The sequence below is a fragment of the Pterocles gutturalis genome, unplaced genomic scaffold (assembly GCF_000699245.1).
Source record: "Pterocles gutturalis isolate BGI_N339 unplaced genomic scaffold, ASM69924v1 scaffold159, whole genome shotgun sequence".
In the NCBI taxonomy this organism is placed as follows: domain Eukaryota; kingdom Metazoa; phylum Chordata; class Aves; order Pterocliformes; family Pteroclidae; genus Pterocles; species Pterocles gutturalis.
This window is the reverse complement of record NW_010132851.1, coordinates 98,442-116,279: the sequence shown is the minus strand read 5'-3', so window position 1 is coordinate 116,279 and position 17,838 is coordinate 98,442. Positions and strand designations below refer to the sequence as shown.

Here is a 17,838-nt window from a genome sequence, read left to right as displayed (position 1 = left end):
ACAGGAACCAACAAATATTAAAGTTGCAGTGAAATGGGTTTAATACAAGGCTATAAATCAATGAATTCATAGTACTTTCTGCTTGTTTAATGTGCAGCTGAACAGCCATCAAGATAAATTCCAAACTGATTGCATCAGCTTGAATACCATCTAAAAAAGAGTTAATGATGCATGAAAGAGTAAGAATTCATGCATGGAGAATGATGGGAATTTTTTGGGGAAAAATGTTTTACATGTCATAGCTTTGTTAATCCTCAGGTTCTATTTTTGTAACTTTTGTATGAAGTGTATAGTGGATTTTTGGTCTCTTTTTTCCCTTTTCTTTTATCTAAAGGTCTGAACTCCATTCTTTTTGCAATCAACATTGATAATAAAGATTTAAATGGGCAGAGCAAATGCACACCCACCGTGTCTGATTTGTTAAAGGAATCGACGCAAAATGTAACCACATTATTGAAAGAATCCACTCAGGGTGTTAGCAGCCTTCTTAGAGAGATAACTGCATCATCTGCTGTCTCAATTTTAATAAAACCTGATCAAGACATTGACCCGCTTCCTGTTCTCTCAAAGAATTTAAATGCTGGTAAGCATTTTTGCAATGTTAGTGTCATTTAGAAACTTGTATAATATTCAAGTGTGTTTAAGTGACTTTTAAAATTAAATCTAATGCACAGTTATGGAACAAAAACCTTAAAAATAAGTGCAGTACACATACAAACCAGTTAAGTGTGAAATAAAAAGTATGAAAATTTTTAGAAATACTGGTGTGAATACTGGATGATAAATGTGTATTTTACCTTTCTTGTTATCACTGTGAAAGGGAAGCTAAACTATCTTATTGGTAAAGTGCTTTGCTTATGACCGGAATTTCAATTTCTTATTCATAATATCATGCCTTGCAGTTTCTGAGGTAATGATTTTTCATTTTTAATATGTTTTCTTTTGGCACTTTACCAGCCAGAAATACACCACCATGTATCTGTTATTACATATTAGATAAAAATTTTAGCTTGTAATCTTCTTCAAGCAGTGCCCATGTTTACAGTCTGAATTCCTATATGAAGTAGGTAATTACCACAAATGAAAATTTACTCATATGCTTTTTTACCTTTAAATGTGTTAGTATCGCAAACAGTTTGTAGGGTGTTAGTTACTAACAAGGACCCAAAGTCTTAATCTCTTAAAATTTGAAATTAATCAAGCAAAATGTGATATTCATTACACACTTCTAGTTTCAAAATTAGCAAAGGAATATTTTATCGTCTTCATTTCCAGAAGCTGAGCTGAAAGAATGCTTTGCTTTGTAAAGGTAAAAAACTGCAGGAAAGTTCTGAGATTTGTGCATTTTTCAATTAAGAAACAAGGTTTGAGTTCAGGCTTTAAATTGTTTTGATTATGAGAAAAAGGAAAAAAACCCCACATGTATATGCTCTCTGGTACAAACAGAAGTTGAGATGAAGTCTGTTTTTTATTGGCATTTAAAATGGGCTGTGTCTCAAAACATGGTTTTCAAAACAACCTTGTGGTAAAGCTTTTGTTTATCACTTTAAATGAGATTAAAATAGTAGAAAATAATTGACTTGGGATAACTTTTTGAGTATAGAATGGGCTTTCAAGATGAAATAACAGAGTAATTGACCATATGCTGCACATGACTACAACATAATGTATGTTATGTGTACAGTACGTGTGTATACAGTATATGTACTATACAACTCACAGTAAAATGTCACTTTAAAAAAGTTGTGTTTGTTCAAACACCATTATATCTTGAATATTAGAGCAAGCCAGATGCTTTCACTGAAGTCTATGTTCTTTGCTGGGATTCTATTTGCATCTAGAATGGGTTTTAACATCCTCTTACTCTTAAAAGTATATTAATGTCTTTTGAGTATATGTAACAGCTGGACTTAAATTAAAAAAAACCAAAACAGTTTAGTCTCAATGTAAGTTGTCTTGGTGGGTAAATTTCAGAAATTTCTTCGAGTGCTTCAACTTTGCAACATCACTTAGCCTCATGTGCACATTGGAATCAGTGAGAATAGGTAATAATTTAAAAATAAGTGCTGTCACAGTATAGATGTGAGGTAATCAGAGAGGATTTTCGTGTATTTCTAGACCAAAAGCTAATTAGCTGAGAGAAGGAGCAAGTTTAATTTATTTTTCTGAAAACTGACCACTCTATTTCCAGAATATAGACAAAACTAACTTTATTTGATTGCAATTGTGGATTTTGTTTGTGTTGGGAGTTTGTTCTTTTAAATTTCTTTGCCCCAGAAGTGTTCTATGTTTTCTCTGTTGTGTAGACATACTCTGCAATATATGCTAGCCGTATGCCATGAGGGAAAATGACTGGAAGGCTAACTTTTTCTTTCAAATTTCATTTTATAAGTTTGAACTTTTTTTTCCAGTTCCAATTGAATACTGTTATGAATGCACCTCCAAAATATCTTCTAAAACCTGAATTATGTAAGGCATATAAGGGAAAGATTTAAAAATATTTAAGAGCTCATGAAATGAAAAAAATGTATTGCAGTGTTTATCTTTTCTAAATTATGTAAACCCTTATGTTGCTTCTAGATTTGAAATATAAAAAAGACCGAAAAAAGAAGAAGAGAGTGACAAATATTATCTCATTTGATGAAGAGGAAGATGAGCAAAATTTGGGGGATACCACAAAGACTCTGATTACAGGAGAAAGTTCAGAAGAGAGTGTAGATAGATCTTCAGTTTTTGTTTTACCCTTATCTGACAGCACTCTCAGAAGAAATTTGAACGGCAATGAAGGTAACCATTCGTGGAAGAGCAATTCAGTGTTCACAAATGGAGAGTATGAATACCAGAAACTAGATGTGAAGAGCATTGATGATGAAGATGCAGATGAGGATGACCTATATGGAAAAATGTTAGGAAATAAAGGCACAGAAGGTGAAACTGAAGCTTCTGAAAAGTAAGTAATGTTGCAGGAGACAGTTGTAAATTTTTTTGCCCCTTTCTTTTTTTTTTTTTTTTTTTTGTCCTTTCCCTCCTTCCTTCGTGGGTACTGGGAAATTTATATAACTAACTGAACTATAGGTTTTGTCTTTTTCCCCACCCTCCCCCTCTCTCGTCTATTGTTTAAACCATTTGGTTCACTGTGGTAATAATATTTTGCTTCTAAGTTCCACTGAAAACGAGAATTTCAAGATTTCAGACTTGTTCTCCTTAAGTTCTCAGTTGTTGAAATCGTTGCATGATATAGCCAGGCTATAATTCTGGCCTATTTGAAGTTTCCTTGTTCTTAGTATGACATCACCTCTATTTGGCTTCACAGTAAAACCACATATTTTAAAGAGAGGAAGCCTGCTTTCAGTAGAGTAGATAGTTAAACAAGACAAGACAAAACAGAAAAAAATTGTAATTTTAGATACTAATATGTCTTCTTTATATCTGATGCAGAAATCCTTTTGCAAAAATAGAGGCAAGCACTGCTTGTCTTGTCTCCTTTGAAATGGTCTGATCTTTAATGAATTTATGTATGTCTGAACCAAGAAATTGGCAGGCAGATTGAAATAAAGGTTTTTCTTGCAGCACTGTCTCTGAAAGAAATGTAAGCATTGTGAATGAACATGAATATTGTCTCTGCAAATAGGTTGTTTTGTTTGTTTTAAATCTAGGCCTCATGAAACAGGCACGTGCAATTCTCAGATATGCAGTTGGACTCCTCTGCAGGTCCTGAATGATGACTCAGATGTTCTCTTTCCTATCAGTGCTGTTGGCTCATACTCCCAAACAGGTAGGCATTTTGATTTACTGAATTCCACCTAATTTTGTAAGAGAATTTCTAACACGGAACAATAGTGAAGGGTGATGGGATTGTGAGACATAGGAGGTATTGCACAAGCAGGATGGGAGGTTCAAGTAAAATTTATTCTAGATCTGAATCGGGAGTTCTCCATTTGAGTAGTCTTGCACTTAGCTCACATCTAAGATATTTAATTGAGGAGGATTTATCAGTGTCAAAATAAAACAGAGTTTTTTTTGGTATTAAGCTGTGGTCTTGCACAGTATTTTAGTATTTTTTAGGATGGTTGAATAGAAAGTGTACTTACTAATTTTCTAGATATCACTAAGCTGGAAGAAGCTACAAGTGTGTTTGAGAATTTAGATTTAAATTAATCTTGACAGATTGGAGAAACTATCAAATATTGGATGCCGTTCAATAAAAGCTGTTATCTGTTTATATACAATGTTTATGTACAAGATGAGAAATAATTGACTAGGAAGTACTTCTTCAGAAAAGGCTAATAGGAATCATAGAATCATAGAATGGTTTGGGTTGGAAGGGGTCTTCAAAGATCATGTAGTCCAACTCCCCAGGCCCTGTCCAACCTGACCTTGAACACCTCCAGGGATGGAGTATCAACAACTTCTATGGGCAACCTGTTCCAGTGTCTCACCACACTCATAGTAAAAAAAATTTCTTCCTTATATCCAATCTAAATCTACTCTCAGGTTTAAAACCGTTGCCCTCTGTCCTGTCATTGCAGACCATGGTAAAAAGCCTCTGTCCATCTTTCTTATAAGCCCTCTTTATATATCGAAAGGCCACAATAAGATGTCCCCAGAGCCTTCTCCTCCACAGGCTGAACAATCCCAACTCTCAGCCTTTCTTCATAGGAGAGGTGTTCCAGCACTCTGACAGTTTTTTGTGGCCCTCCTCTGAACCTGCTCTAACAGGCTTGTGCCTTTCTTGTACTGTGGACTCCAGAGCTGGATACAGTACTCAATGTGGGGTTTTGCAAAAGTGAAATAGAGGGGGAGAATCACTTCCCTCAACCTACTTGCCGTGCTTCATTTTATGCAGATCAGGATAAGACTGGTTTTCTGAACTGCAAGCACCAATTGCTGGCTCATATCTAATTTTTCATCCGCCAGTATCATCACGTCGTTTTCTGCAGAAGACCTGCTCTACTGGGTCAGAAGCTGACAGTGAATTAGTGGTGCTGTATTTCTGCAGTAAAAGTATGAACATGCATAAGTGGAAGTGTCATTTGTAAATCTATGCTCAGTTAGCTCTGATGTGGCCTCAGCTGCAGCATTGTATGCAGTTTGGGGTACTGCACTTCAGAATGGTGTAGAACATTTGAAGAAAATCTTGAAGCAAGTAATGAAAAAGGTTGAAGGTATGGAAAAGACGACGTGATGCTTTTACAGTATCTGTTTTGGTACCAAAACCATACAAAAAACTTGCATCACGCCCCAGTCTGCCTCCCTTCCCCCAAGTTAATATTTTATTTGCTGTTTATAAAACATTACTTCTGTAGAACTTTGGGTATGTATTCTCATTTCAGTGACCACTTAAAAACTTTTCAGTGGCATTCAAATAAAGTTTTAATTGTAAAATATTTCATATTTTTTGCATATACAATAAATGTGCCAGGAGTTTAAATGGACTGTTAATTGAATGCCTGTGAAAAACTGTAATTCAGTTCAGTGTGTTCAGTGATAAAAATAATCTGAATTGCAAAATAATGCTGTACTGCCCTCTGCTGTATTTTAAGACTTATATCTTAAGAAATGTCAGTGGTTCAAAAAAACTAGAAAGTACATTTTCATTTTTTTTCTTATGCTCCCACATTTTTCAGTTTATGAAGGAATGGATTTAGAAAACATGATGTAGTTTGTGGCATAGTGTTGTCTTAAATCACTTTATACAGGAGGTGTTAGAAAAAGTCCATTAATTTATATAAGTGTTTGCTGAGTGCAACAGATTGAAATCTGGAATACAAGTAAATGTTCTTGTTTTGGGGGGGTGGAGTGGAAAGGGAGCTCGCAGTTGAGCTGTGGGAGTTAGTAGCCAGTCAGATGTTACAAGGCATCAGAAGCTAGAGCTGGGGGTATGTAGCTGAAATCAGAAGTCAGGAGACCAAGCCAAGATTTAGTACTGAAGACAAATTACCAGAGAGGACAAGAAGTGTAACAGGGGCTTACTTTTGTTAAAGGAGATATCAAAGACCCTTGTTTAGTTTTGCTTCATTTAAGAAGTGTTTTGAGGACAATGCTCAGACTACTAGAGATGATCATTCAGGCCCACTCGGATCCCTTCTGGCACAGTGTGCAGATATTTTCATTTCTCCTCTTGCCCCTCTTTGTGGTAAACCCTCGGGTCCAGCGTGAAAGACAGAATGATACGACATTGGCCTGGTTAAAGGAATCTTCATCAGCTAGAGGAAACAGCAAGAGCCTGGCAGAGTGCGCAGGCAGTCTTCCTTAAAAGACGCATCGTGCAACCCATCTGTCAGTCAGTTAGGGAGAATGATACACATCGGTATGGTCATCATCTCCCCAGCCATAATGACAATTTGATGAGATTGAAAGCTGCCTTAGGCAGTTGTTTGCTTGACTTTGGAAGTTACGCTTTTGCTAGATGACTGATATCAGAGGGAACGTGGGTTAGCATTTTCTGAGGGCGGTTAAGCCCAGTAACTGGCAAGCTTGTTACTATTATGACAAAATTTTTGCTAAAATGTGCTTAATGAGCTCTTGTGAAATATATAGTTTAACCCAAAATTTAGGTGTGTAGGTCTTATTACAGATAAATAACAAGACTTATGTATTTGAAATAGATTACAGCATGATCTGTAGTGTTGTATGTCATGTGAGTGTTTTCAGTTTTAGTCTGTTGCAGTGCTTCAGGGAAGTGTCAGGGCACATCTCTGTGTACCTGGAGATGAGAAAGCCTGAGTCAAAAATCAGTTGCTTGGAAGAAAAATGGAAAATGCATTTTAGGAACTGAGCTTCAGTAAACTCTACAGCTTAAAAAACGAACTTTCTCCTCCGTAGTAATTCTGACATAACTCTAATTCCTGTTAACTTTTTTTCCTAGAATTCCTGCTTTTTAAATTCTGTGCTATTTTAGCTCATGATTTTAGGATTGGTTTATGGTAGCTTTGTAACCCTTACATAATGAGATGCAGAAAACATCACTAAAATGTGATTTTTCTTTCTTTTCACCTGAACTACCTTGTTGACAGGCCCAGTGATGTGTATGTTGTGATCCTGACAGTTGTCTGGACAGATGTATATTATCTATGCTTTCTAAAAAAAAAAAATCTCATCTGTCTGGTTGCTGATGTTTGGTACAGAGGCATAAGGAGCCAGAGAAAAACCATGGTGCTCTGTTGGGAATGCATAAAGGACTGGTGTTTTTGCAAGGTTTCAGATACTGGATACGAACGACAAATTCTTTTCCTGCAAGTCACAAACAGATTTGTAATGAGTGTCAGATGTCATGTGGTGCTTAAACTCCTGGGATTTGCAAAAATTACTTCAGTAAGAAGTCTCTTCATAGTTTTTCAACGTGGTTATCAATGTCAAATGTACATCTAAATTCGAATTTAGGAATTGTGCAATAGTAATTTCTTTTTCTAAACTGATGGCTGTGTTCCTAAGGGACTTTACAATCCTGCTGGCATTCAGGGTGAATGTGCAGAAGCCAAGCTTGGAGAAAGAATTTAAAGTGTTTAAAAGCTTTAGTAAAGATGAGTATTTCTAGTTAAAAATGTAACTACCTTCCTTCTGGTATTGTTTTTATTTTATTTTATTTTTTAACTACTGGTAACTGAAGAAAGATAATGCTTGTGCATTCTACTTTAGATAATTTGGAGAATGGAGAGGGGCATGAAAATATTGTTCATGCAGTGGAACTGGTTCCAAGAAGATCTGACCTACCTTACAGGTATGTGTCAAATATTATTTTTTTTTTTAAAGAAAAAAGTCTTCACCAAGTAGCTGCCGACTTATTATTGTTACCTAATGCATAGCTACTCGGTACTGGAAAACAAACTATCCATCAGGGTACTTTTGCAAATGTATGGAAGGACAAAAACAAAAGCCTACACTTCTCTTTTTACATAGTTTCATATATTGAACTTTTCCTAGTTATCTTGAAGTCACGTAGTCATGTCAAATAAACAGGAAGAGATAGCCTCCTGGTTTTGAAAATAGGTTTTATGTTAGTTTTTTGGTTTTCATTTTGTTTTTTTTTGGTGTATATTCTTAAATCAGATGCACAACAGGTACAATAAAGGATAATTAAACAGAAGTTTGATTGAATATGGGCGAATATGATAATTCTCATTTATGGAATGCTTTTTTCTTAAGTTTTGAATTCAGGATATTGTTTTCATTTATTGATTATATTTGTACTTTTATGGCTAGAGTGGAAGTCAGTCCTCCAGATGAACTGAATACTTTAAGCAGTATGTTGCCTTCAGCCACTGTGCCAGAATCCATGACAATTAGTAAGTACTTCCTTGATGTATCTAGATTGATGGAGTTAACTTTGAAAGTCCTATAACTCTTCATTTCTATTTTTATTTCAGTGAGATCTGTTTAGAGGGGCATACAGCACTTCATTTCTGATATGCTGGCCACATTAGAAATGACTGCTCTAAAATTATTTTTGAATTGCAGATCCCAGGTTATGGTCCATTGCAACTGGTATGACATTAACTTCCCTTTCCACAGAGAAGCTAATGTCATCCATATACTACCTGTGGCTTGAGCAGTTAAATGAACAATAATTATTAAATCTGATTTAACATCTTTAAATCTCTGCAAGCTCTGAAAATACTAATGGTTGGTTCTGAAGTGATCTTACTTATTTTGCCTGCTTTCATTAATGACTAGTTGGAAAAAAACCCAAACAAACCTAGAACTCTTTTGTACACGCAGTCTGTGGTTTTGATATGGAAATCGCCAAACTTAAATATGGGCTCTCACGAGCAAAAACTTCAAGATTAAAGTGGAGGACAGTTGTATTTTCAGTGGTGTTAAGACTTGAGCTGGACAGAATAGAATAGCCTTTCCTGTAGAAAGAGGTTAGTAGAAGTACAGGCAGTTTGTTTACCCCATCTTTAATATTTTTTTTTTCACATAAACTTGTAGAAGACTTAGTTCTTAAACTGACTAGCTGCCTAAACATATAAGCCACTATGGTTTTATTTTCCTCATTGTACAGAAAGTTTTGTAACTGAACTGGTGGATATGGCTTTGTTTCTAAAGCTCTGGTGTGTGTGTTTGTCTGTTTCTTTTTATAAATTTAAATACATACAAATTTTAACTTATGACATTTGAGAAGTTAAAAGTGATGCAGCCAAGGTTCTTTTCTGAAATTGATTCATGAAATTATCAAAATGAATGAACCCTTAAGATTTTCTAATTTTATGTTCTAGTGTCATGTTAAAACGATATCTGTGTCAGCATATGTTAAAGGAGGTAGACCATGCATTTTTGCTGGGTACTGTTTCAGGCTCTGGCATGGGTCTACTGACTGAGCTTTACAAAGATGAAAAATCCTTTTTTACAAAGTACTCGGTGAAGTGGGAAACTAGTTTGAGGATTAAGTGACATAATTGAAGGTGTAGATGGAGTTACTCTTGATTGTTGTTGTGGTACTTTGGTCACCTGATATTCTCTGGTCATGTTATTACTACAATGTTATTACTCCTTTTGTTCTTACATTTTTATTTTATTTTTCAGTAATAGGATTTTAGTGGGAAACTTTCTGATTTTCTTGCACTCTATTGATTTTATTGTCACAGGTGTATTAGGTACCAGCAGGGGCCGCAATTTATCTCCTTCAGTTGCTCAGTTAGTTCCTATGTGTAGTTAAGACATCTGTAAGAGAGAGTAAATCTTGAGATTTTCGATTCTTGATACTTAGCAATTTGTAAATGAAATGAACCGCAGGATCAACAGAAGCATACATGTGATCATTAATTTCCCATTTCAGAGGAGGTTTTGGTGGAAGGAAGAGGGAAAGCATGTCAAAATAATCTATAAAGCCAGTAGAACACTTAGTAAATAATCTAATTATCATCATAATAGAAATTCAGCTGACTATATGCATAAGTTAATACCCTTATAATAGCTGATCTCGGGTACATTCAATAAAAATGCTTTTTTGAAGTTCATTGTTATTGGTCATAGATTCTCTGTACAGGAAGAATTCAGTGCTATGACAAACCCAGACACCGAAGCTCTTTTTCTCTATTGCAATTAGCAGAAGAATTATTAAATGGTGAGGCTTATAGCTTGGTTGCATAGCAACTAATTCTAACACATCAGACAAGAAAAATGGAATGCAATAGTGCAGTGAGAAAAGCTGTGAGGTCTCCAGTGACTGGATTTTTGTGCTTTTTCTGACAACAAAGCCTGAAATGATTTTTTTTTAAAAATCTATTATTTTCCTTCTTCCTTTCCAATTTACTAGCATAGTACTAATCTTTTCTCAGTTCTTTTGATATGCAGGCTAGAAAATTATGTAATGAGAAGCTGTAATTTAAAATTTCTGTCATTTTGAATGATTTTCCTGAATTCATATCCCATGCTTTTGTTAAGGTATAGGTTAACTTAGCAGCAGATACTTCTCAAAAAAATACTGATACCACTCAAGAGAAATCCTAATCCATAGAGTTTTGCTGCATTTGTTAGACATCATTTGAAAACTTGCCCTACTTTACAGATTGTTATGTGTTACAACCAATTTTATAAAGAATTAAGTTTGTCAGAAGTTTTATATTTATGTGCCTATTCCATTATGTCGTTTTCCAGTTTTTAAAACAGTGTTTATCTTGTCATATTTGAATTGCAAACAACTTTATGTCTGCTCCAGTTGTTGTCATTGGAAGATTATATTTTCACCATTGTTTTGCACCAAAAAAATCTGTCCTACCAGCACAAGTCTCCCCATTTTGTTTTTGCAGTGGAAAAAAGGGAAGTTTCAAAATTTTCATTTTAGAAGAATGATACGTGTGTCCTTCTTTACAAGATTCTTTGGTTATACTGCTGTTTTTAGTAATTAATTGGTAACTTAGTTTTTCCACTATAATTTTCCTGAGTTTTTAAAGCTGACCTTAACCAAAAAGGTTATCAAAAGTTGTAGCATTGTACATTATTCCATATTTTCTCATATGTTCTTGAGAAAGCCCCCAGTTTTTCATGATCACCAAAGAAATTAACTGAATAATCAAACCTACATATGATATTTGTATCCTGGCTGTGTAAGTAAATACAGTGTATGTTTTTGTAGTTTCTCTGTCCTCTAAATAGCTCCTGACCTGTTCTGTAACTTGGTTGCCATCGGTCACTGACAGGTACTAAATTCTTGTGACTTCTCTGAAAGCACAGCTGTGGAAAGAGGGTATATAAATTTCATCACAGAGAAAAAAGCTGCAGTTCATCTTACGGACTTTATTTTTGGTCAAGACCCTTCTACACAGTAGAAGACCAATACTGTATTGTCTAATCTGTTTCCTACTAAAATTTGCCCAATTGATAGTGACATGACAGGATATTTACAAGATTTTGGAACACTAGATAAAGCCTTAATAGCCAATGTTCCCGGAGGCAGCTTAGGAAGCGCATGTCTTTAAAGGTCAGACTTCTGATTTAAGATGTAACTAGTCTGCTGGAAGTTTTATTTCTCTCTGAAAGTATCTGTGTAAGTTTGCACTTGGGAAAATAAAAAAATCATTCCTGTAGACAGCCCACCCTGATATTCTATCAGCAGGATTGCAGAGGAGTGCTGCGTGACCTTGTGTACACTGAGTGATGATTTCATTTACAGCTCATTCTTCATAACAGGTGATTGCAAATCATAATTATCCAATCTTTGGCTAAACAGTAGAAGAGTTGTGAAACATGACTTTTCTGGAGGTTGCTGGGAAATTGACAAGTGTCTCTTAAAGCATGGCACTTAAATATATTTCATGCTCTGAATGTGACCTTATAAAAGCTTTAGAGAAGCTAGATTTTGCATGTAGTGTGCAAGTGAATTAAAAAATGTTTTGGAGCAAATATTTGCTTTATAAGTAATTAGAGACTAAAGACTAATTTCAACAATAAAATATAATTTTTTGTGTTTTAAAAAGTGAGTTTTAGTATGAAAAATTTAATTAGCACATTCCTTGATTTTTATATTACCTTTTTTTACTGGTTTGGAATTATTGGTTTGCACATGGGAATGCTTTTTTTTAAGAAGTTGTTGCAAAAATCTCTCTTAAGATTACATAATTTGAAAGACTTCACCGGTTAGCTTGTTATATCTGTTTTCGTGAAACTCTGATTATCACTTGAATTTTAGATAGGTGTTGAATGCTGATCCTTAGTGACAGTAGTCTATCTTTTTCCATTTATGTTACTTTACAGAGTGTAAATTATATATCAAGCACAAAGCAGTTCAGAAGTAGGCATAAACTCTAAACAGTTTTCTGAAGTGGGTAGACTTGTCCATCCTCCCACTTTTTTTTATTAAAAAAAAAAGGGGGGGGGGGAAGTCTGTGAGGTTGCAAAGTCCAGAAGTCAGAAAATACCAAATTTACAGTTGCTGCTACAACCCTGATTTTTTTTTAAATTTTATTTACCCTTTCTCTAACTCACACAATGAATGAGACATAAGTCTGCTGAAAAAAATTAGGTTATGATCATACACTAATCGCACAGGCAAGCATAACATGCAGACAAAAGCTTACAAACTGTGGATGTTCTGGCATATTCGAAGTGAACTTGCCACAGTGTATGATACTGGATTTACTTTGTTTGCATTCAGAGGACTGTTCTGACATGCTGCTAAAATTTTTCAAGAAGCTTAAGTGAGAGTAAGAAATTATGATTTTTGAAAGTTTTGAATGCTGTGCCTGAATTACATAGGATGGTGTCCTAGTTCAGTTACTTGCATCAAAAGATCATGAAATTAAAGTTTCTGTTTTTTTTTTTTTTTTTATTTCCTTGGTAACTTTTTGTTTATTTAAGTACACTGGTGAATGTTTGACTCCTTTATATTTAGTGTGGATGGAGAGGTTTAAGTGTTGATGATAAACTAAATAGTGCTTGTGTTTGTTTTGAGTAATTGATATAACATATGACTCCTTAATACTCATCACTTCAGGAAGAAATAACATAGGTATAGCAGTGAAACAAAATTGCTGCTAGGGTAATCACAGGCTATACAAGCCTTCTTGGAACCCTGTTGGTGCTTTCTTCCACATGTCCACTGCTATCTGTGGTTGAACTAAATTAGCAAGAAATACTGACTATGAGGTGTGTTTGCTTTGGTGGTCCTAAAGTAAGCATTGATTTTAGTCTTATATGTGATAATGAAATTTGGAGTTTCTGTTTTGCTGTGTCTCAACAGTAGTGTCAATTCCATAACTCTAAGAAAAATAAGGTGAATGGAAATAAAAAGCATTTTAACATCTTTTATTTGAAAAGGCTTTTTTCTTCTCCTTTTATGCAAACTATGGTCTTTAGCACAATCTTGCTTTCATGCTCTGCTTACTTTGTGTGTGTTGGAGAGAGGAGTGAGAGAAGATGGGTTTCAGCTCTCTTCTCATGCAGAAGACTGCGTGGAAAAGGGGAAAGAAGACAAGTTAAGGTTACAGTTTGAATAGGCTGTTAAAATTTGAAAAATTGAGACAATTTATAGTGGCTTCACTGTTTAAATGTTAATAAATCAGTGCACAAACATAGTAACGAAAGCCCTCCTTCTCCCTTCCCTTGGCTTTTATGGCTGAGCTGAGGTCACATGGTATGGAACAGCCAATCTGGGTCAGCTGTCCCGGCTCCGCCCCCTCCCAAGCTGTGTTATAAACACCTGCTGGCTGCCAGGGTAACACTCAGCACTGGGAGGGCTGCTGTGGGGTTACTAACTCCATCTCAGCCAGACCCAATACAAACACTTACTGGGTTATTCTGTTTTCCTCATCCTTAGAACAATTTTTTATTTTACAGATAGACTGATGGATTGTGGTCCATTTTCATAACACTACGTATTATTTTTTTCAGGACTGTTACAACCCACCAGTTTTCCATTGCCAAAAAAACCCCCCAACAAACCACAGAATGACCCAAACAAAAAACCTCAAAAACCTCAACCTTTCCTATCTGCCCTCAGAGTGGCAGTGTCTCATCATGACCAAAAGAGTACTAATAGTGTGTTGAGTTTCATGATCACCAAGTTTGATATTTTATAGCTAAATATAATACTTAAATCTCTGAAAGTAGGTTTTTATAGGAAGTTACAAGATTCAGAAATCCCATTGTCTTTAAGACAGTCTTTAACAGCTTGAGAAGAAATGCCATGAAGAAGCTATGACATTCTCTCTACTCTGGTCTCACTGTAGTATTTCCTGTGTCAGAATTTATAGTAAGGAAAACAAGCAGATTGAAGTAGTTAAACAAATAACAATGTATCTCATTAATATGCATGTTGTGAAAAGGTGCATTGGCCCATATGTCTGCGATTGAAACAAAACAGCTGCAGTGACACACAAACTTGTAAACATTTGTATTAAAGCCAGATGCAGACTAATTTGATTTGTTCAATACTTCTGATACTGTGTTAAATAATACCGTTTTTGAAAGACTGCTCAAATCGGTGATGAGATTAAGAGCATTTTTGTGTGCTTTGCTGAATGGCAAATGATGTTGGCATCATCTTAAGCGTGTTGCTGAATTAGTGCCACTGCGTACATGACTTTTAGATCTGGAATGAGCAAAAATACACAGAAAGTCATCTTTTTTGTCCCTTCTCTTTAGATGAACTTCGTCAAGCTATTGTGGCCATGATGAATAGAAAGGATGAACTGGAAGACCAGAATAGGTAGTTTTCTTTTTCCAGTCAAGAGGCACCATAATTTAGAAAAATCTGTTCACTAATATAAGCTGTCCTTTGTGTAAAGCTATGCATAATCCTTGTGTAATCTTTTTGATTATTGTATTTTATTTATTTTATTTTCCTGTGAAAGGTAAGCTTAATATTTCAATATTCAGCTGTTAGTACTGAAGAGTAATGTTTGCAGGTCAACTTTTTCCTTTGAATTCTGATCACATGTAACTCTTTATGTCTTGGGAGCTTTTGCCAGCTGTAGTTTTTTCAAAACCAAAACTTACATACAAAATATTCTTAAGATCTCTTCAGATGGCTTTCCAAATGAGTAAAAGTTTGTCCTTATACAAATATTCAAAAAATATCCTTTTTTCCCCTTCTGGTGTAGAAATTATTTAGGATGGCTAACAATCTTACACTGAAAGCAGCTGTCATTTGTGAGTGTCTTTATGTTCATTTGATGCAAAATGGTGATGTAAATGTAAAAATGTCACTTATTTAAAACACTATCAAACCTACTTTGTATTGTATTTGGTCTATTGGAACACATTATTAGATGAATGAAAATGCGACTGTGTTCAAAACATACTGTTATGCTGTAGTAGGGCTATTTTGGTAATTTTCATTTTTCTATAGGGTCTTTAATTATTTTCTTAATGTTGAGACTACTAACTGATGACATTTTCCTCCCTCTTATCCTCCCCACTCCCATAATTGCAAGTTATTGCCCCGTTGAGCTTTGCACTTTTTGGCAGAAGGATCAGGATGCATTGGGTTTATCATTATGCATCATACTGACCCTTGCTGTCTCATCAGAGGTTTTACTCAGAGGTCTATGGCAGTGCTCTCAGTAGAGACAAGCCCCCCCTACCTGTCTCCTGCTCTTGCTACTAAATATATTGCTTATAGCTTATTCTTGAGATGTATGGACTTGCACTGAAGCACCGAAACCAGATTGTAAACTGTTTTCTATAATAAATTCTTTCTGCATGGTGGTACAGCAGATACTATAATAGATTGTGCTTTGGGCATGTTGATGAGATTGTAATACAAATTAATAGTAAGCACTTACAACTGTTTTGATCGGGTCCTTTTTCCTTGTAGCTTTTCATATCTTTGTATAATCAAATCAAATGAATTTATTACATTGAATAATGAAATTTTAGGACGTCATTGATGGTATCATTCAGGCAACCTACTCTGTGATTTATATAGTATCCTCTAATTACTGGGTAGTGTTTGCAGCGTTCTAATAGAAGCACTGCCTTCTTCCAGATCTTTGAGAAACTTGCTTGATGGAGAGATGGAGCATTCTGCAGCACTAAGGCAGGAAATGTACAACTGGAGAAGGAAAGTGGCAGAACTTGCGGCATGCCACAAAAGTCCAAGCCTTGGCACGGTAAGAAGCACTGAAAGTGTCATAAAAAGTAACAGCAGTGGAACAAGGGAATAAAAAGTTCTGCATACAAGAAAAAATTATTTTAAAGTAGTTTAGTTTTCAGAAGAATATAAGTGATTCAGGACTAAAAAATCCCATGGACTGTAGTTGAATTTAAGCTGAAAAAAACCTTTGGAAAATTTTCTGACAAATTTAGTGGGTTTGTGGTTTTTCTTTTGTTAAATGTTAACAGTAAGTGAGAGTTTGAAATATTAGTAAAACCACTGTTACAGCTCCACAGGAAAGAATATTAGTGAGCTGAACTTATGGCAACAACAAGTTTAATTTTAAAAAGTAATTAGACTAGTATTAAGAAGTATAAGCCATGAATATAGAGGCAGTTCGATAATGAGACTAGATACAAAGGAATACATGTATGTGTAAGCTAAATGTAAGAAGACTGTTCTCTCTTTGTGTATCTATTTTATCCAGTTCTAACACCCTTCCGTTTTTTTTTTTTAAATTAATTTTTAATTTATATTTTACTTGATATTTGGGAGATTTGTGGTGTAGCTATCTGCCCAATCTGGAACAAATCACAGTATCAAAGTCCTGTTTTTTTTTCTTTCTATTGGATATATGGTATTCTTAATATTGTTGAAGTACTTAGCACTGTCTAAAACCAGTATTTTCCCAACCTCAAATCTGATCCAGCTTTTAAATGTAAGGGAGTAGGGAGGGGAACAGAAACACTGTGTCAATGTTTATTGTGAACAGGCTGATGTTGCTGTCCTAGAATAGTGAAATGCTCATTCTTGTAGTAGAAATGGATGCTTTGGTGCATGTGTAAAACATAGGGTTTTTTTTTTTCAAAAATGCACAAGTTAGATTGTTGGGAATCTAGCTCTCAGATGGAGCCAGTGAGGACTTGTTTTGGAGACTATTTCACTTTACTGTTACTCCACAGTGTTTCCTCTGGTAGATGTATTATATAGTTCCACACTGAGATTAGTATGGGGACACCTCTCCTCCCAGCGGGTTCGTTCTTCAGCCAGTAGAAATTGTACTGAGTGGTCCTAATGTCAGTTAAATTGAGTAAGAATATTTGTGTCTGTCTTTATTCCTTTCAGTTATATAGAACATGTCAGTGTCAGCTGCTGCTGACACAGATACCCCTCCTGTATGTAACCCTCACGTATGTAAGCACTGAAGAATGGATTAGTCACTCTCTTCAGTGACACTTCCATCCAATCTGTCTTACTTCTATCTGATTATTTAAGCATTACTTTGTTTTCCTTGGGCTGATGCTTTTTTCTTGTCCTGTTGTTCTGTTTTCATGGCTGACCACTTCATCAGTGACTGTATCATAAGGAACAGTTGTTGCCGAACATTATCAACAGTACCAATTTCTGAAGTGGTGTAACTGTTTCCACTTAGCTCAAGGAAGGTCGGCTGCAACAGGTTGCTGAGGACCATTTCTGGTCAAGTTTTTAATATCTCCACAGATGGAGACTCCACAAACCCCTCTGTGCAATGTTGTTGGCAGTGACCCATTGGCAATGCTCTTCAGTGTGGTGCAAAATACTGTTGGCTTTCATTGCTGTGAAGGGTGGATTGCTGGCTCCTGGTCAGCTTTGTTGTCCACCTGGACTCCTAGATCCTTTTCTGTAGAGCTGCTTTCCAGCCCCCAGCATGTATGGGTGCCTAGGGCTATTTGTCCCCAAATGGAGGACTTCGCATTTCTGCTTGTTGAAATTCAAGGGATTTGGCTAAGTCTGATTCTCCAGCCTGTTCGGGGCCCTCTGAA

The 17,838-nt window shown here is 35.6% G+C and overlaps 1 protein-coding gene across 1 annotated transcript in view; it reads left to right on the top strand.

Moving 5' to 3' along the window:
* Positions 1–17,838, top strand: part of SNX29 (sorting nexin 29) — a gene marked incomplete at its 5' end in the record, with an annotated part of 108,297 nt that overhangs the window by 11,401 nt on the left and 79,058 nt on the right. The window contains 8 exon segments of the mRNA XM_010080997.1: positions 335–583; positions 2,581–2,950; positions 3,657–3,775; positions 7,639–7,720; positions 8,203–8,285; positions 14,584–14,647; positions 15,929–16,018; positions 16,020–16,052. Of these exon segments, the coding sequence (XP_010079299.1) occupies positions 335–583; positions 2,581–2,950; positions 3,657–3,775; positions 7,639–7,720; positions 8,203–8,285; positions 14,584–14,647; positions 15,929–16,018; positions 16,020–16,052 (1,090 nt within the window).